A 20,221-nucleotide genomic window follows, 5' to 3' on the forward strand; every position below is an offset into this window, starting at 1 on the left:
CCTATTCTTCCATAATTATCCACTAGGACCACAGCTGAAACCAAGAGGCACTGATTACCACCTCACTCTAAAGAGAATTACTGAGTTTGTGCTCACTGCTGGGGCCAGATCTCTTTGCAGGGCTATGTTAGGCTTTACACAATGTGACCCTCCTCTAGTCTGTACAAGGAAAGGAATGCAGAGGGAAAGAGATTCACTGGAGTCTCTCGTCAGTGACCTGGTGGTGAATATATGGTAATGGGTAAATCCCACTTCACCTAATGAGGAAAAGGAGAAGGATGCACTTCATTCTTAGAATCTAAGCAGGAACAGGAAAGGGAAAATCTAGGAGAAAAGCTTACAAAGACTGTAAATGCCTTCAAGAAGGTGAGAGAAACTAATATTTGGTTTACTGTTAGCAGGCTGTTCGGGTGGCATTTTGCCAATATAGCCCTATCCCTACGTGAGTAGGGGAAAGGGAATTGTGGTTGGACAACCGAGTTCTGAGAAAGGCAGTGATTGAGCAGCTGAACTCCATCCATTTGGTGGGTAAGGACCCCAGAGTATTCAAAGGATCAAATGGAATGTGACTGAAGAGGAGTTATCTTGCTGATCTTACCCAGGAAGACTGTCCCCTAGGCAAGGGGACACCAAACCCAAAGAGGCATGGGATAAGGATTTCGTGATGAGAAATGGGCAGAACTGGAGTTTAATCCCCATGTCATGGTAAGGCCCTCTGAAATTCTCTCTACACCTTTGAGAGACTCAGCATTTAGATTCTGACTCCTAGAGTCCCTTAGTGGCCAGTCAATGTAAGCCAAGTTAATAGCTACAGCCGTCTGGCACACGATTGCACCGTGAACAGTGAAGTAAAAAAATGTCCTTTCTTTGCTTTCTTCCTCTAATCCCAATCCCAGAGGCGTGAAAACCTAGAAAAAAGAAAGTAGCTGTATAGCTTTCATTTACATATAAGATTGGTGTTTTGAAATTTTAATAACAAAAAAGACCAGAAAGTTGCCTATCTCCCCAAGATGTTTCTAGGGAATAGGAATAAGAAATAGGAAAAGTATATTCCATGCAGTATAAGCAAATTTAAAAAATCAATTTTTTACCCTACTGAATTGAGACTTGCCAGTAACCAGTTATACAAATAAAGAGGGTAGTCTTGGGAGCTGAGTGCTATGAAAAAAATACAGGAAGAAAATGAAAGAGAAATTAATGGGAAGGAGGGAAGAAGACTACAAGCTGCTTTGCCTTGGGTAGGCAGGGAAGACCTATTTCATTCAATGAAACTTTACTGAGTTTTCCTGTGTTCTAGCCATTATTCTGGGCTCTGAGGATACATAGTAAACAAAGCAGATGAAAAATACTGTCAGAATTTTCTTTGAAGGTGTGAGACAGGAATAATATGGAGGCAGTCAAGCAAAGATATGAAGCAAAAAAAGGAGAAAAAATAGAACAAAGTTCCTAAGAAAGGAGCAAGCTTAGTATGTTGGAGTTTCGGAGAAAAGTTCAGTGGCTGCAACCTAATGACAGGAGAGAGTGGGAGAGGGTTGATGGGGGCAGGCCAGGTGAGCTGAGCATGTGGACAGGTCAGAACTTCAGAGAGCATGCTAACAAGTGGTGGTTTTATGCTGGTGCAGTGAAAAAGCTACTGGAGATTTTAAGTAGGAGAAATACATGATCTAATTGATTGAAAAAATTGCTCTGTGAAGGAGGGAATATAAAAAACAAGAGTAGAGACAGGGAGACAAGCTGTGGGGCTGTTACTATATTCCATGCCATCTCATCCATTCTTTTTAGTAAGAATAAATGCTGCTGGTCGCCTTTTAGTGATTTCTTTTTAAAATTTCAAAATATTCAGAGATGGGGATACTTTAATCTGAGGACATTAACATATTCAGCATTTTTATGCTTTGGTAGGCCTAGAAAAAGTTTAGTAGACTTAGGTAAGACTTACATGAAACTGATTACTTTTGATTTAAAGATAATAGTGTTCAGCTGAGAATGGAAATCATTTTCACCTGGTTGGCAATATTTGCCATCACTTCTGAACCTTCAGTTTTATCCAGTTGAATAATAAAGGTCTAAAATTTCCTTTATTTGCTTTTGTCAGAGCAAATTATGTTACCAATAATACCACCTACAAGAGAGGAGAGCCGTGAGAAGGGTCAAGGACAATCTATGAGTAACTTAAGTGGAGGCTGATATAACATATTCTCTGATATATGATGCTCTGATAGCATTTGACAAGACCATTTGGAAGAGACCCAGATGGAGACAACAATTCTAGTTAATATGCTCCATTGAGTGACGTTCATCAGCTGATTATGTGAACTCAGGCTGAACTCTAGTCATAAAATTTGGAAAGAAGGCAGTTTGAGAAATTGTATATTCTTCACTGTGAAATGATTGACCTGAGTATGAAACCAATTCTAAAAATAACTAAGGGACAGATAAGTTCAGGACCAAGCTTATAAAAATGAGAACCACTCAAAAGATCTCCAGTTTTATTCCTAAACCTATCTGTGTTGAAGAACTTTTTGGACGCTTCCCACAGGACTGAAATTCCTGCCTCTAATTTGGACAATGACAGTTCTCTGTAATCCACAAGTGAATGGTCACTGGAACATGTTAGACATGCAACATAGTCAAAGAATGCATAGATTAGGGTAACTTTGTCAATTATAAGTAAAACCCCATGTAGACTAATGTAACTCTATCTGTTAGGGAGATGTGTACTAGCAACTGTCTTGTCACTGTATGTATATATGTGTATATATATATATATATGTATGTTTAGTTTTGAAAAAGTTAATGGCTTTTGTTATTGTCTCTTTAAAAATGTAATATAGTTTTGTTACAGAAAATTAAGAAGCTAGAAAAAAAGTATAAAGAAAAAGACAAAAATTAGCTATAATCCCAAGTGAAATTAAGCTCTATACATATCCTGGCATCTCCCCCATCCCACAGCCCCCTCACCCACAGAAAGAACTTTTAATGTAGAACTGTCTGTAATCTTTTAAATATGCAACAAACACCATTCCTTGTCATCAGACCTACCAGATTTTATCATGGTGTGACTGTAATGTCTGAGGTTTCTGAAATACTTTAGAATTTATACATTCAAAGCAGTCACCTTGAGAGGTAATAACATTCATTTATTCAAATGCAGATGTTGAACATAGCAGATTTGTGACAATCTCTTACTGCTTACTTAGGGGAGGCATACAGTATATGGCCAAGGCCTGCTCTACGTTCTGTTTTTAGGATGGGAGAAAAGAGACCTCAGACACTCCTTCTGACTCCAAGGGTAAGGCAGTCAGAATGTATCTGGTATGTACTAGAAGAGAAACGTGCTGCACATTGGGACCCCAGGTCCTTTGGTTTTACCTGTCCTTTCTGAGGCGTGAGCATCCTGGAGTCCCTCAGAGATTTCTGACCCAGCCATCTCAGTAAGATCTGCTGTGTCCTGGAGGTGATGAGTGCTCTCCAGAGTTCATTTGAAAGTCAGGCCCTTCTCTATGTGCTCCTATCCCTGTGCCTGTCATTCTCTTTACTGTTGAGGAGGGACCTTAACTCCTGGCAGGCGAACTGTAATTAAGATCATGGATACTAAAGTAAGCCTATCAAAAATGTGGTGTTTGACAAAGATTTGAATAGAACTTGGTCCTTGCCCTCAAGGATCTCACAGTATGATAAACTTGTCTTTGCTTTTTAAATTACAGTGCCGTTTCAGCAGTCAGGCACCTTGGGTACTTGACTGAATCTTGTTCTTTTCCAATATATTTCACATGAGACTTCACGTTATCCTGGACAACCACCTAATGAGAGTCCAGGCTGAAGTCTTCATTCCCCTTCTGCATGTTCTCCGCTGTTGGCTTTGTTCAGACCCTTCTTTCTTCTCATCTATCCTACTGTAATGGGCTTTACATTTTAAACATAGCTTGAAATAACAAATCATGACTATAATACATGCAAATGGTTTGTATTTTGTTTTTTTAATTTTTTTATTATGATTATTATTTTTATTTAGAAGTAGAGAATACAGTAATAGTGAGGCAGGAGAACAGGGAATTAGGATAGCCAAGGGTTGGGGCATAAGCAAAGGAATAGCAGGTGCAGCCAGTTTGCATAAGCAAGAGAACAGCAGGTGCAGCCGGTTCTAGGCAAGATCAGGCAGCATGCAGGCCACATCCTCATTCCTGTGATAAAAAGACAGAAGTTTCCACTTCAGCCTCTGCTTGACCATGAGCTAAGCCTCCACTTCAGCCTCTGATTGGTCACAGGCCAGTCTTTCATAGGGTGTAGCCAATTGGAGGCTTCTAAAGGATACCTAGGGGTGTTGCCAAGTTCTTTTGGCTTTATAAAAACCCTAATTGGGGCCGGGCACAGTGGCTCACACCTGTAATCCCAGCACTCTGGGAGGCTGAGGCAGGTGAATCACTTGAGGTCGGGGGTTTGAGACCAGCCTGGCCAACATGGCGAAACCCCGTCTCTATTAAACAATACAAAAAAAAAAAAACCAAAAACCAAAAACAAACAAACAAAAACATTAGTCGGGCGTGGTGGTGGGTGCCTGTAATCCCAGCTACTTGGGAAGCTGAGACAGGAGAATTGCTTGAACCCCAGAGGCAGAGGTTGCAGTGAGCAGAGATCATGCCATTGCACTCTAGCCTGGGTGACAGAGTGAGACTTTGTCTCAAAAAAAAAAAAAAAAAAAAATCCCAAAAACAGAAAACCCCAATTGGAGAGGCTTTGAACCCCTTGCTTAAGCCCGCTCCCAGTCTGTGAATGGTCTTCAATAAATCTGTGCTTTCCCTACTCCATTCTTCTGTTGCTTTGTCTTTCATTGCTTTGTTCTTTTGTTACTTTGTGCATTTTGTTCGATTCTTTGTTCAACATGCCAAGAACCTGGACAATTCTTTTGGGTAACAATGGTTACCAGAGGCTGCTGGGGTAGGGGAGATGGGGAAAGGAAACTTGTAAATATTTTTAAAATCAAAATTATAAGGAATTATAATAAAAATTATTAATGAGCATTAATTAATCACTAACAGTGCACCAAGCACCATTCTAAATGATTGGTAAGTATTAACTCAGTCCTCACTATTGCTCTTTCACAAGGTAGTAGTGTTATCATCAGTACATTTTACAAATAAGAAAGTCTCAGAGAGATTAATTAACTTGTATAAGACCTCACAACTAGTAAGTGGCAGAACTTGGATTCACACCCATGTACTCTGGCCATAAAAACTATGCTTTTAACCACTATGATATTCTGCAACAATTTTCTCTTCCAACCTCTCCCCACTGTTCATCTTATGCTCCAGAAGCTAACACTCACACAGGCAGTCTTGGTGTTTTCCAGGTAGCTCATTCAATCTTGGGGGGAAACCTTATTGTACAAATCATCTTTTTGCCCCTTTCTACTTCATCAGTCAGAATTCTTTCATTTGCTTTCAGCTTTCCAAATATTTACGGAAATTACTCATCTCTTGTTATTTTCCCTTCTGTTATTTTCATTTTGTTTTTATAATTTAGATGGAGTCTTAGAAAAGAGAGAATATAAACTCAAATGATCATTCTGCCATCTTGATCTAAAAGGGGGATACTCCAGACATAGAGGAGTATGATTTACACTAGAGTCCATCAGGTGTAACTTGTGACCTGACTTAAGTCTGCTTTCCCAACCTTGGCTCCTACTTTTGAGCCCCATATGTTTTAATGTATGTTTCCAGTATATGCTTCACATTTCCCTGAGTCTGAGTGCCTGCCTCTAATCTCTAACGCTTTAAGTCCTCCTGAAACCCATAGCTGAATATGATCTCTCTTCCTCAGCTCAGCTGCTAGAGGACTGGTGGTACCTAACCAGTGGTGTGTATCATGTTTTCTCTTTTATTATAATGATTTCTGGTTTTTTTTTTTTTTTTTTTTTTTTTTTGAGACAGGGTCCCACTGGGTGGTCCAGGCTGGAGTGCAGTGGTGTAATCTCACCTTACTGCAACCTCCACTTCCCCGGCTCAGGTGATCTTTCCCACCTCAGCCTCACACATAGCTGGGACTACAGGCATGCACCACAACACCTTGCTAATTTTTGTATTTGTAGTAGAGATGGGGTTTTGCCGTGTTGCCCAGGCTGGTCTCGAACTCCTTGGCTCAATCGATCCTCCTGCTTCGGCCTCCCAAGAAGCTTCTTATTAGTATTAGCAGATCCTTTTGCAGTGGAAAAAGAACATGCAGTTTGAAATCAGATGCTGTAACAAAATCCTGACCTATATGACATTAGGTTAGTATTTGGGTGTCAGGAGATACAGAATTAGATAATAAATGCTAGAAAGCAGCCTATTTATGCTATGCTGAGGTAAGCTAGTTAGTAAGTTTTGTCTACAATAACTTTGAAAAAATACTACATATCTTCTGCATCTGTAGTTTAGGAGAGCTTAGAGCCCACATTTTAGTTTTTGTTGACTGTTACTGCTTTTAGCAATATTGTAAGAAAAAATGAGTTCAGGAAGATATTGGCTGATTTTCCAGATGAAATTAAAGCTATCAAAATGTTAGAAAAGCCAAATACTTCTAGTCCTAAAACTGTAGGAGATAAGACTGAAAAAGGCTTAGAGGCAAAATACATATCAATGCTTCTCATTAACCGAAGGAACTCAGCCCTATGGCTAAGATCACAACAAGAATATAGTTTTCATCTTTGCCCATTATTTCACATGCATCAAAGAAGCTGCCATTAAGTTAAAGGCAAGTGCTCAAAAAAATAAAGAGATTTAAAACTATGTCTCTGAAATAATTTTGGGTGTAGTCAGGCAAATGGAGCTCAGTGAAATTGATTAGAAATCAGCAAATTGATTAGAAATCACAGGTTTCTAAGGGAATCGTATTGCCAAAGTAATCATGAGACTGGCTTGAAAAGCCTTTGCCTATTTCCTCTCTAAAACAAACCTAGCATCATAAGACAATGCGTTGCAAAATCTGAACAGCTTGCAGTGAGGGCACACTTCCTAACACTCACTTAAATGTAGCCATAGGATTAAATGACCAAGGAAGTAACTTTCTAAGTGCAAAGCCAAGAGCCATGGTGAACAATGACATTTCTTCTACTTCCTGGGAAGGAGTCTTCACAATATTTCCCCAGTAGATTCTCTCATTGCTACGGGCCTATGACTGATGTGTGTTTCACATTAATCTCTCTTTTGAATGGTAATTTTTAATGCCCATATCTTAGCCCAGCTCTACCAATGTGTTTTGGGTATGGTAGTGGGCAGATTACTTTACTTTTCTTAGTTTATTGGTTGTCTGGCCATGGGAAACTGCATTTCAACCTAGTGAGAAAACAGTACATGCCCCAAAATTCTTGGCTTTGAGATACATGCTATCAGCTTAGATCCATAAATGATGATATAAAGGATAATCACTTTCCCCACAGGTCTAGAGTAATATTCCTGTACCATTACCTGAGAAAGAAATAAACTTGTGTGTAAGCAAAATTATGCTTTGGGTCTTAAATTGCCCTAGTTAATACTGTATACAATCAATTAGGTGGGATAAGGTAACAATAATCTCAGGCTGTAAAAATACTAAAAGTTAAATGGGTAGCAGCAAATAGTCTGGGTAGGTGTGGAATCGGGAGCACATCAAGGCTTGAGGATTTGAGGATACAGCAAAGTATCTGCTTACAAGAATAGGGCTAGCCAAGTGGGCAGAAACCAGACAGAAGAGTTAGGTTTCAAGTCCAGTTTTCAATCCTGATGGAGGAATTGTGGGAAAAGTCATTCCTAGAAATGCAAAAATCAGTATTGGTCACTTTGCTTTAAGAAACTTCAAATTATCAAGAAAACTATTTTTACTTCCCTGTCTGCAGAATCCTTGAGAAAAAACTCTAGGTCTGTCGTAGTTTTGATTTCAAAAGGAGTAAACTGGTCTATGTAATAATCACTTTGGTGGACTCTATTCTAGACACAGTGAAGGAGTGAGATGTGAAGGTGCTCTGTCATTGCCTCAGTCAAGGCTTTCATGGTACACTGGAAGAAAGAGAAGCGTGAACAAATTGCATGATACTTGAGGTCATGCTGTGTACCTGTATTGAACAAGAATAAGGGAAGGAAGCTGGGAACCTGGATCTCCCATATACTGGAAGTTTTGTAAAAACCTTGAGGTGAGTAAATAAAAACAAATTCTTAAAGGTTTTTCAAAAAACAATTGATTACATGGTTATCATGTTTTAGAGAGTTCTGTTTGACTTTAGAAGTGAAGAGCTATATGTGTCAGAGAATGTGGCAACTTATAGGTCCTATATCTTTTGCTCAAATGGTCCCAGTGAGAGATGAGGGCATCATTTGTTTTTCTTTTAGGTTTTCTGTATAAGTTGTATTAGTCCATTCTCACGGTGCCATAAAAAACTGCCTGAGACTGGGTAGTTTATAAAGGAAATAGGTTTAATTGACTTACTGCTCCCCATGGCTGGGGAGGCTTCAGAAAACTTGCAATCATGGCGGAAGTCACCTCTTCACAGGGTGGCAGGAGAGAGAATGAGTGCCAAGCGAAGGGGTAGGCCACTTATGAAAGCATCATATCTTCTGAGAACTCACTCACTATTATGAAAACAGCATGAGCAGCATGAGGGTAACCACCTTCATGATTAAATCACCTCCCACAGGGTCCCTTCCACTACATATGGGGATTATGGGAACTGCAATTCAAGATGAGATTTGAGTGAGGACATAGCCAAACCACATGGTAAGTCCTGGTGGGAACCGTGGTCATTGCTATATAGGATGACTATTACAGTTCTAGAAATAAACTCTTTCCTAGAGCAGACTTATTTTGAGGGAGAAACAACAGAGGCACATTTTTCTGCCTTCTGTTGCTGGGAGTGCACTCTCTTGTTGCTTCCTCAGATGCTAAAATGGAGAAGTAGACCGATTTTTCAAACTAGGATTTGAATGATGAAATGTATTAATCTGATGAAGGATTATATACACATCTGCTCCTAATATTATGTCAAACTGATATATTTGACATATATATGTTTATTTTATTTAATTAATTAATTTATTTGTTTACCTTACGTTTCAGGATACATGTGCAGAATGTGCAGGTTTGTTACATAGGTATACAAGTGCCATGGTGGTTTGCTGCCCCATCAACTCGTCATCTAGGTTTTAAGCCCCGTTTATTTTTATTGAGGTAAAATATACATGTATAATTTGCCATCTTTACCATTTTGCATATACACCTCAGTGGTAATAAACACAATTGCGTTCTTTATTTTGCCTTCATCATCCCCTCCCCACTCTCCTTCCCATCCTCTGGTGACTACCAATCTACTCAATCTACTTTCTGTCTTCATGAAGTCCACATGTTTAGCTCCCACATATGAGTGAAAACATGTGATATTTGTCTTTCTAATATGTTTTAATGTTAAAAAAAGTTTTAGAAACACTTCACATTTAAAAAGTGGAATCACATTCCTTCCAAGGTATATGAACTAAGTTATCTTATTGTTGAGTTAGGAAACAGAGATATTTCTGGCTTTCCTTCCCTTTGAAACATTTCTCCTTCAGCTTTCAAGGCTTATTTTTGCAGAGTCACAGCACAGTTTAAACACACCCCAAAAAACATATGTTTCGTGAGATACGAACATGGGGCAATACCAAGATGTCTCTGGTCTTCAGTTTTGAAGTAAAGCTCTAGCTTAGAAATATTCAACAGGAACCAGAAATGTTAGTACTGCATTGTAAGTCCATAGCACTAGTTCTTGAACAAAAACAAGAAGGAAGAAACTACTGAGTATTGAAGTTTTTCTTTTTCAGCTTTAAAATTTATGCACTACATATTTTTTTAGTTCAGGATAGTCGTACTATGTTTTCTATTTTTTCATTAAAAATTCATTTCTACACACATTTTCACTTGTAGACAAAGTGTACACATACTTTTTAGTTGGCTACATAATAGTCTATTTTGTTAATATGCTAATATGTAAATTATAACTGACACATAGACATTACTAAGTTAGTGAAGATTTGGGTTATTTTCTTTTTGCTATTCGTTGGTGCAATTAATATGTAAAGTAAATTACAAAATAATAATTTACACTTTTTTGTAATTTTACTGGAACACATTCTTCAAAATGGAAATACTGGGCCAAAAATATATAGACAAATTTGTGAATTTTGGAATATATTGCTCTAAGTTTCTGAGTCAATTTACAGTTACTAATAATGTATAAGTATTTTTTCCCATTATGCCTTATCTAAGTCATCAACAAATGCTTTTGCTACATGAATACTTCTATCTGTATAATGATTGTATTAAGTAAACAAGACTCAGAATTCAATTAGAAATAATTTGAGTCATGTCTCCTGTGTCCTTTTAAATGTCTTCTGTAGAACTGGTCCTTGCATTGTTCCTCTGCCCAAACATCCCATTACTCTTCTGGTCACCATTAGGTAATACAAATGGCTCTCCAGTTTGTAATTAAAATATCTATACCAATGCAATAATCAACATTTCCATTCTGATTTAAAACTAATGTTTGTATTTCTTCTCTTCCCTGGATTCAGGAAAGGAATGATCTGATCAACTTCTCCTCCCCAACCCCAAACTGGAGCATTTATTCCTTTTCTTCCATCTTGCTCCTCAAAGTTTCTAAACCCTCTAGCACTGGAACACAGGAAGGAAAAAACTAGATAAAGGAGTAGGAAAGTCCTACTAGACTAATATTTCACAGTGGTCCCACATTTTCTCTTGGCAGAGATTTATATTTGAACCTTCCTCTTGTAGGTATTCTTGAGGGTTCTTCAGAATTTTCCCATCACTTGGGACTTTTCATCTGATATTCTCTTGGCTTGTATAAATCCATGTCTGTTTCAGTTGTTTACCTGCATCCTTCTTCCGTCCCTCATGGGTAAACAAAGTATTAGATGTCTGGCAACGCTTCATTTTCTTTCTCTTAAAAGTTATTGGCCTCTCTAGGAAGTCATTTCCAACATGACCAAAGATAACCCACAGGAACATTTTTTTTTTCCAGTTGGTGTGTTTAGAGCCCACAAGAAACTCATTTTTTCAATGCCTCTTAAAACTGTAGGAATGCTTGTCATCCCTAGCTTTCCAATATCTCCTTAATATACTTTCAGGGCAGGACTGGGGCCATTTTTTTGCCCTTTAGATTTCTTAAGTAAGAGTCATAATTCTCTGACATTCCAAGGACACATTCAAGTTCTCCCAAGACCCTCTAGAGCTCTTGACAAAGTGAAGAGAGGAGAACCTCCTCACCTCTCCTCCTTAGGAGAGACCTTGAAGACACACAAACAGCTCTCTTCTCTACACTTCCTTTTGTTCCGTCACCAACTCCTTACACTTTTATACTTTTGCTGTTGGTGAGAGTTTTAGAATTGTACAATCTTTAGACATTTCCTTTGTAAATTCTGTATTAAGTCTTATATGTCAACCTGGAATGCAGTCTTTATTGGATATAAGGTGTCAGCCCAATCATCTATTTTAATTTTCTATTACTTTAGCTAAGACTCTTTCTATTATAAATGACAAAAAGCCTAATTTAAAAAAACCAGCTTAAGCAAAGAGGGGATTTATTGACTCCCATAACTGAGAAGAGGTTGTGTCTGCTTAGGCACAGCTGGATGCACAGCTCTTCAGGACCTAGCTCACTTTCTCATTCTTCCTCCATTCCTCTCCCTCTCTCTTCCAGTTGTCCTTCATGTGATGAATTTATGTTCAGATAGGTTATGCTGATGTATCCAGCCTAGTCTACTTTCCATCTTCCAAATGATCCCAGGTTGTCTATATCACTTTCCAGTGTTCAAATTTGGAACCATATGCACACTAAATTTCATAATCAGTCAGATGATGAGTACTCTGACCTTCCCTTTCGCATGATTCCCTGGCCTGGCTGTGATACCTGTGCACAAGTATTTTACACCATTCTTACCCCAGGCTGCTCAGCCAGTTGTCAATTTTAAGATCCCTCATTCTATGATCACACTTTTGACATTTTAAGTGTAGGTTTAAGAAGAAATATTATCATACCTCTTAATAATTAATTTCTTTTCATGGGTAAATAAGGTATTAGGAAATAATAAACGTATTTTTAAAAATGAATAATCGCAACTCAGGGTACAAAACTATGACTGTGTTTTTTCCATAATTGGATTTATTTTTTTATTTTCTTTTTCTTTCTTTCTTTCTTTTTTTTTTTTTTTGAGTCGGAGTCTTGCTCTAGCACACAGGCTGGAGTGCAGTGGCATGATTTTGGCTCACTGCAACCTCCACCTCTCAGGTTCAAACGATTCTCCTGCCTCAGCCTCCTGAGCAACTAGGATTACAGGTGTGCGCCACCATGCCCAGCTAATTTTTGTATTTTTAGTAGAGATGGGATTTCACCATGTTGGCCAGGCTGGTCTGGAACTTAGGTGTTCTACCCACCTCAGCTTCCCAGGGTGCTGGGATTACAGGTGTGAGGCACTGCGCTCAGCTGGATTTATTTTCTATTTTGAGAACCCACCTGTTGTGTCTTTTGCAGACAAGTAATATAGTATCTTGCAGGTAAACTCATAAAACATAACTGCTTATCCTTTTATTTTTCTTTCTCTCGTATTAATTATGGCTTAATACTAAGCTCGACAGCTATATACAAATTCAATATAAGCACTTTTACATTCTTTAAAGATAAATCAGGGCTAGTTCTAAAAAGCTGCTTATTTTCCCATATGAAAGCAGATTTTGTATATAATGATGTTTGAGTCATCTTTTGCTGTAATATACCTCTTTCCATCAAAAAGCGTTTGTGTGCTTCCTCCTTATGGATTAATCTTGGTTTAGTTTCTATGCAAAATTTTAAAAAATCCAGGGGCTTTAGTCTGAGGCAAACAGTTGTGGAGAATATCACTCTACACATTACATCAAAATGTATATAAACTAGACACTTTTCAGGTTTAAGAAGATATGGGAGAGAATTGCAAAAGTTGCACGTGACTGACATGAGGATTATCTCTCACTACATGAGAGATGTAGTAATTTTTTTTTCCTTTTGGACTGATATTAATAGTTTCTTCTTGTTTTTCATTTTTCTGTATAAATATATATAAATATATAAATCTTGTGACATTTCTGCAAGGCAGTTATTCTAATCTTCATATTTCAGATAAAGAAACAAAAGTTATGTTCAAATACTGGCTCCAAATCTGATTCTCTGTCCACATCATGCCAGACCAAACCTTTAAGATGTCACCGTGTATCATGCCATTTTAAATATTAATAAAGGCTTCATGAAATAAGAAGCAAATTTTGTTAAGCCTCTCAGGAGTTACAAAAATGAATTAAAGTTCTTGCTCTTAATGAATCATAGTTAAGAAGGGTATGGAATTCAGTTCGTAATAATGCTACAAAATATGTATAAGTGCTGTGAGGATTCAGAGGATATGTTTACATCAAGATGCTGAAAGTGGGTTAGCAGTTGGCAATGCACATGCCCCCTAAATACAGCTGAGGGCATATATGCGTTAGAACTGGTTGACACAATAAAAGGCCTATGCATCACTTTGGGTTGAATTATTTATTTATTTTTATTTAAATAGCACTTGGCTTTTAGGAATTTCTTCTAAGAAATTTGCTACATTTGATAGGATAAATGTTCAGAATAAACCAAAAGGCTATTCTTCAATCACTGTATATCAATATCACCAAAATACCCCTTTGCCCATGCTGTTCTTTGGCTCTCCATTCAGAGTTGTCTTCAGAGTTAAATTTCTATTGCAAGAAAAGGTCATTCTTTCTTCACAATGCCTCTCAGCCTTCTCCATTCATTTTTTCCCTCATTTAGACCTTTTGCTCACAATTACACAAGCAAACACCCAGGGCTGAGGAGTACAATTCCATAATCAGCATCGCCAAACCTTCCCATCCCAGCCCCAATTTCAAGAAATCCAACATAAGCCATCCATGGGGTCATGATATCTTCACGGGAAAGATTTCTTTATTACAATATTTTGCTGATTTAATTATAAAAATACAAGGGAAATGGTCATTTCTTCCCCCACGAATATTAAATTTAACTATGAAAAATTCATTGCTGATTCAAATGTCACCTCTGGAACCTTTGTTGAAATTTAATTGCCATTGTAACAGTGTCGGGAGGGGCCTTTAAGGTCATGATTAGGTCATGAGGGCTCCATTCTCATAAGTGGAATAATGCCTTATAGAGGGAATGGGCTTCTGATGAAAGGATGTGTTTGGCATCATTTCCTCTCTCTTCATCTTATGCTTTTGCTTGCCTTTCTGCTTTGTTATCATGCAGTAAGAAGGTTCTCATCAGATACAAGGCAGATGTCAGTGCCATGCCCTTGGCCTTCCCAGCCTCCAGAACTAGGAAGAAAATAAATTTCTTTTCTTTCTAAATTACCCAGTCTGTGGTATTCTGTTATAGCAGCAGAAAATTGATTAAGACATTCATATATAGAAGTACAGAGAAATTGCTTGGAAAAGTTCAAGGAGGTTAAAGCAATTTGTACTTTAATTATTCACTAAATTCTGTACCTCTGGTTGAGATGGCACATTCACTCTGATCTCTTCCTGTCTTTGACTTGTAAATTACTTTAGTGAAAAGGTCAATCTCACCCTCTCTTGTTTCAACATGTTGCTTTTATTAAAAATGTAAATTTAAAATTACCTTGGCATTTGGGTCATTAATTGGATTAAATTAACCTAATAATGCTCTTAAAATTACTTTTAAAAAACATGTATCAACAGAAATGTTCCCTTCTTAGTCTCATTCTTTAAGTAGTCAATTTAGTATAAAAACACTCTCTGAACATACAAGTAGGTTAAAATTTAGATTTTTTAATTTATTAAAAGGTAAATTTCAGTTGCCAGGCCTGAAAATATACAAAATACAAAAAATTTACTTTGTTATCACACGACAATAAAAAGTCATATAGATTTTTATTAGTTCAGAAATAAAGTATCACAGGAAGGTCTTTTTTGTTTTTTGTTTTTGCTTTTTAAGTTTCACTACAAATGAGTGACAGCTGTATAGTCATAGTCCTTAGTTTCTATATCTAGAAATTTCCTTTAAATGGTTTAAAGCAATTTCCAAAGTTTTATTAATAAGAGAAACTGGGACTGGACAGATTAAAGAATTTAATTGAGAACATATAGTAACCTATTAAAATATTCACCACATGTCCAGTTTGCACATCTTGTTGAATTTAGAGTTGAGTTTCTGTTATAAAGGAAGGTCATAAGTTCTTTTCCTTCTCAGCATACTCTACTTATACGCATAACTCTTTCAGTGAGTTATGCGTATACGCAAGCTTCAGTGAGTGCTCTGACACAGTTCTACTGTTAGACAAATTATTTTAAACATGGCATTTATATATATGTAATATTTCATATTAATGGGAAAACCTTTTGTGTTGATTTGTGCATTAAATGATAAATGTGTGTGTTTTTGTGTGTGTGTGTGTATGGCATTTCTGAGCATAAGCTTTATTAGTGTGAACAAAATATAGTAATCATTCATGTAATATTTTATCTTGCCTGTTCAGCAATGAAGGAAATGAATGATAGGACTTTAATGTCCCCTTAATTTATTTAAAACAATGAAACCAGACTCAAAAGTTTACAATAGGAAGAAAATCTAAACTTCATCTAGGTATTTCAAGCCTTTCATTTGACAGAACCATCATTATAATACAATAGAATAGGTTAAGTTAGTATTAAACAAACGTAGATGAATTCAACTAAAGTTTTGGATCAGAATTCTCAAACAATTCTAAAAATTATGCTAACACACAAAAGCAAGCATTCAAGGAAACATTTGTTCTTTATCTTGAAATATTAATGAGCAGAGATTTTTTCCCCATCATTGAGTCACTGGAACTCATTATAATGAAAATTGCATTCTGAAATTGTACAACTTAGGCAGGTATATAATTTACTGGAGTGTCCAGTCCACATGTTAATTTTTCACTTGACTGAAGTCTTATGTCTTCTTTGTGTTCTTTCCACATTTGGTTTGGTGAACAGATTCTCATTGATCAATTGTCTCTAGAAGGATTATAGTAAAAAAATACAAGACCGAAATATGAGACATAGTTATGTTTAAACACAACAGGAAATTAATGCACAGTATACATTTGGGATTCTACATTCTTGCAGAGTTGTCCTTGAATGTAATTAGTAGGAAACGAAAGGACTGTCCTTACATATTAGCTCTATTGTAAAGTTTTGTGTAAAGAAAAATACAGAATTTCTTAGAATATCTATTCTAAAAGCCTTAGGTAAAGAATAAATATAATTGCTCTGCTCCTAGTTTCTACAGAGATAAGAAACTAACAGCCAAACTTGTATAGAGGCAAAATATAATGTGAAGCCAGTAAATGATAAGTTGAATCACATATGCATGTTAAAATTTAAGGCATGTTTCTAAGTCTGTCATGTCTTTTTTAATAATGACTTTCTTTCCTCCCCCCACCAAGGAGAAGTCTGCACAAAAGCTTATGGCCAAGTTCCTCTCTGGTTCTGGGGGTAAAAGAAGCACACTGGGCTAGTTTTCTCCAGTAAACCCGATGCTCCACTTTTCCTGGTTGGAAGGTTGAATTTATGTTGCTCCTAGAAACTGTGTGAAAGGGAGAGGGGAGCCCTTGCTCTTCCAGAAGCAGAGCTTTTCCAGTCTTCTTCTATTTGGGCACCACAGGAACTGTGCATCTCAAACATTCTCCTGTGGGAAATAGGCTGGTGGGTCACATGTGCATGCCACAGTGGGCAGCTGACTCAGATTCGCTTATTCTCATTTTTCACCAATCACAGATCATGTGCACTTTTAGAAGGTTAAAACAATTTATACTTTAATTACTCCTTAACATCATTAGTTCTTGTTGAGATGGTACTGTCATTTTAAGCTCTTATGCCTTTGGCTTATAAACTAATTTAGAGCCATATTCTATAAAAGTAGGACTAAAGCATTTTAAATAATCTTTAATAATGTGTTTTCCTATGTTTTCTGTGAGGTGCAGTCAGAATTCATAACTTGTCTCACTAACATACTAAGACGTTTAATAACTTCACTTGCACAAATGTGGGGAAATAAAGTGAGCCTAAAGTTTGGTTCTTCTGACTTTCCACTGCCATTACACATATATGAGACGTGAACAGAGAACCAAAGCAGCAATCCTGCTAATGTGGAAATGCATACAATTCTTTTTTTTTTTTTTTTTTTTAAGTAAACATATTCTGTCTTCCATGCTTTTACTCACTCAGGCTGCCCTTCTGCTAAAACTACCCTGCCCTAGGTAATATCTAACTGTCTTTTAAGGCTAATCCCAGGTGATTTCATCTCCAGAAGCCTTTGATACCTGTCTCAGTCTCTGGGACAAGTGGAGCTATTGCCTCCACTACTGTAGCACTTGTTCACTGCAATGACATTCTGTTTTTTCCATTAGTCTCTCAGCTTCTAAAGGATGAAGACTCATATTGGTATATCTAATGTGAGTGTGGTGCCTACCCCACTGTATGCATTTAGCAAATGTTTGTTGCACTTAATTGAATTAAACTACAAGGACGTCTTAATGCACTGTGGTGTATTAAATTGTCCCAAACATTTGAGATGCTTAAGATTGTATGAAAAAAAATGGCACGGGAAACACTAAACACTAAATTTGTCACTAGAATAAATAAGTAGCTAAAAGTGTATATAAATTTCAATTTGAAAAATAGGCTTTAGGTTGTAATTGCTCCATTTAAAAAACTGCATCAAGACTTTTTTGTGGAACAAGGCAAGATGCAGATAAAATGAATATTTTACAGATACTTGTTCCAGCTGCCAGTCCAATAACAAGATAACCTTAGTAAATGAAGTGAATCTGGCATATGACTCAAAAACTTCCGTTGTTTCAAGTATCTGCAGATTGGATTTTATTGATCCTTTTAGCTGAGGATCATATCTATGCCATTCATTTCCACATAGCAGGAACGTCTTAGGATTATAAACTTACATAACAATTATTGTTAAGCTTTAAGAATTCACATGATAATGTGATGTGGCAAATCCTGCATATAACCTGTGTAGCTGTGATGGATCTTTAAAACTCTGTGTTCTGTGACTCTAAAGTCTAGAAAACCTAGACTGGTCCAGGGTTAAAACTGAAATCCAGAAGCATACAAGGCCTCTGATCTGTCATGATTTTTGAAAATTATGGGAGAAAAATCAATTGATTTTATAGAAGGCAGAATGAAATCTCTTTTGCTTGAGAAATAAAGCTCATTCCAGAGGCTTGTTCTTAGTAACTATCTCCCAAAATAGATGTCATTTGGGTTTATGCTTCAGGCAAAGTTTAATAGGAACTATATGCTTTCTTAGTGAGTTCATACCAGGGGCCACGGTGAAGAAAACAAATGCAATTGGCTAGGGATTTAGACAAACAGTAGAGGTAGCAGCCACTACTCAGCTCTTAGGAATTGGTCTCATGCTGGTATGAAGGTTCTCAGCATTTTGGGAGTTTACATTTCTCCCCAAAGGAATAGCAATACTTGATTTTTAAAATGTAACAATTTCCCACTTTTAAAGGTTGACAATAAATGTTCTTTTCAAAAAGCACTATGTGGTTTAATACTGTTCTGGATAAACAAAATATATCCATGGCCTTTCACATGTTTTATATCTGCTTAGCACCTGGGAGTGGAGATGAAAGCATGTGCCAGATGGCTTGCCAGTGTGCACAGGAGGTCATTTGGGAATGACACTATATTGATAACATGCTATATTGATGTAGCATTGATGTCAGTGCTATATTGATAACAGCTAACAGGCATGAGGACTTATGATGGCCACGAATGGTTTTAAATGCTTTACCGGTTGTAGCTCATTTAATTCTCATTAAACTCTGTGAGGTTGATACTATCATTATCCCCATATTAAAAGAGGTTTAGTAGCTTGCTCAGGGTTACACAGCTAATAGGTGTTGGAGCATGGATTCAAATCCAAGTCTGATTTCAGATCTGGGGCTATTACACCATGCTACACCATACTGACCATAGAGTCTCCTATACACATAACTTTGCAGTTTGGGAAATAAGAAGTACACTTGGTTTTCTCTTTTGCTTTTACTATTTGACTGAGTTTTTTAAAAAAAACAAAAACAAAAATAAACAAAAAAAACACTTTGTGTCCAAAGGAGAATCTCACTATGCTGCAGACAAACTTACATTTCTAAAAAGTCAAAGAGGTAGAATTAATGAAATAGAATAGAAATGAATCATAACTGGTTTCCTCCTCCCTCAAATCAGAAAGAAGTAAGTCACTGGTTTGTTTGTTTTTTCCTAAAAGGCAAAAGGAACTGCAAATATTAACACCAACCTGGATTTTCTATTTCAACAGAACTTAAAGTCACGTCTGTGTCAGTTGAGGGGAGAGGTTGCACATCAGATGGGCTTTGCTATGAAGAAATACCAGAAAATATTAATAACACAGTTTTCTAATCTTAAGACAGTAAGTAAAAAGTAAAATGCTTCAGCTTAAAAATATTTTTTTCTAAAATTTTATTTTCTTTTGGTTGAAATCCCCTTTGCAGAGATTTTGTTATTGTTGTTGTTGTTACTAGTTACTAGTATAAGCATTGATTTAAACTTGTATTTGTGTTCCTTTATAGTATTTGGTATTTCAGTAGGAGAAATATCACCTCAAACACTGATACTTACATATTTCCCTGCTGTAATAAATAGTGAAAGTGAAAATAAAAATAAAGTGTGTGATCTCTGCATCATGTTGACCAGGACAAAATTCATCCATATATATTTAGAAAATTCTCTGAACTTTGCCAACTAAATATTTCCTTGGCTTTTTCAGGTTTTAGAACATTGACCGAGAGAGAAGACAACCCACTTTGCCATATATGCCCATGTAAGAAGATGACTTTTCTCTTTTATACTCCAGGCAAGAAAAGTTATCTTATATTAAAGTCCTTACAAAATACCTCATACAAGAGTAGGCATTCTTAGTTACTTTTCTTTGATTAACAAAAAGTATTATTTAAGGAAGATATATTTACATGGAATAATGAAAATCAATTGTAGGATTGGATGATGGTAGAAGTTAACTGTTAGAAGCAGTTAAAAAAGAAAAGAGGCAAAGGAACTTAATGTAGATATTACTATCATTCTTCTTCTGATGGCCCCACAATTGCAGTGCTGTCACACCTCTCAGCCTTTTTAAAAGAAT

General features: G+C 36.8%; 1 protein-coding gene and 1 long non-coding RNA gene across 4 annotated transcripts in view; one reads left to right on the forward strand and one right to left on the reverse strand.

The window, feature by feature from the left end:
* The first annotated feature begins 407 nt into the window (after positions 1-407).
* LOC129035551 (uncharacterized) lies at positions 408-19,938 on the forward strand. The gene is made up of 5 exons (XR_008502214.2): positions 408-705; positions 7,948-8,146; positions 8,648-8,727; positions 19,382-19,492; positions 19,850-19,938. It is a non-coding gene; the product is annotated as an uncharacterized LOC129035551 (long non-coding RNA).
* The window catches only part of GYPA (glycophorin A (MNS blood group)), a 31,373-nt gene continuing 25,100 nt past the window's right edge, over positions 13,949-20,221 (reverse strand). For all 3 annotated transcript variants that reach the window (XM_054486060.1, XM_054486059.1, XM_054486058.1), the window contains 2 exons: positions 19,361-19,439; positions 13,949-16,053 (listed from right to left, as the gene is read on the reverse strand). In XM_054486060.1, coding sequence (XP_054342035.1) covers positions 16,037-16,053; positions 19,361-19,439 — 96 coding nt within the window. In that variant the 3' untranslated portion in view covers positions 13,949-16,036. The remainder of the gene's footprint in view (positions 16,054-19,360; positions 19,440-20,221) is intronic.

This window comes from Pongo pygmaeus, chromosome 3, assembly GCF_028885625.2.
Source record: "Pongo pygmaeus isolate AG05252 chromosome 3, NHGRI_mPonPyg2-v2.0_pri, whole genome shotgun sequence".
NCBI classification, from domain to species: Eukaryota; Metazoa; Chordata; class Mammalia; order Primates; family Hominidae; genus Pongo; species Pongo pygmaeus.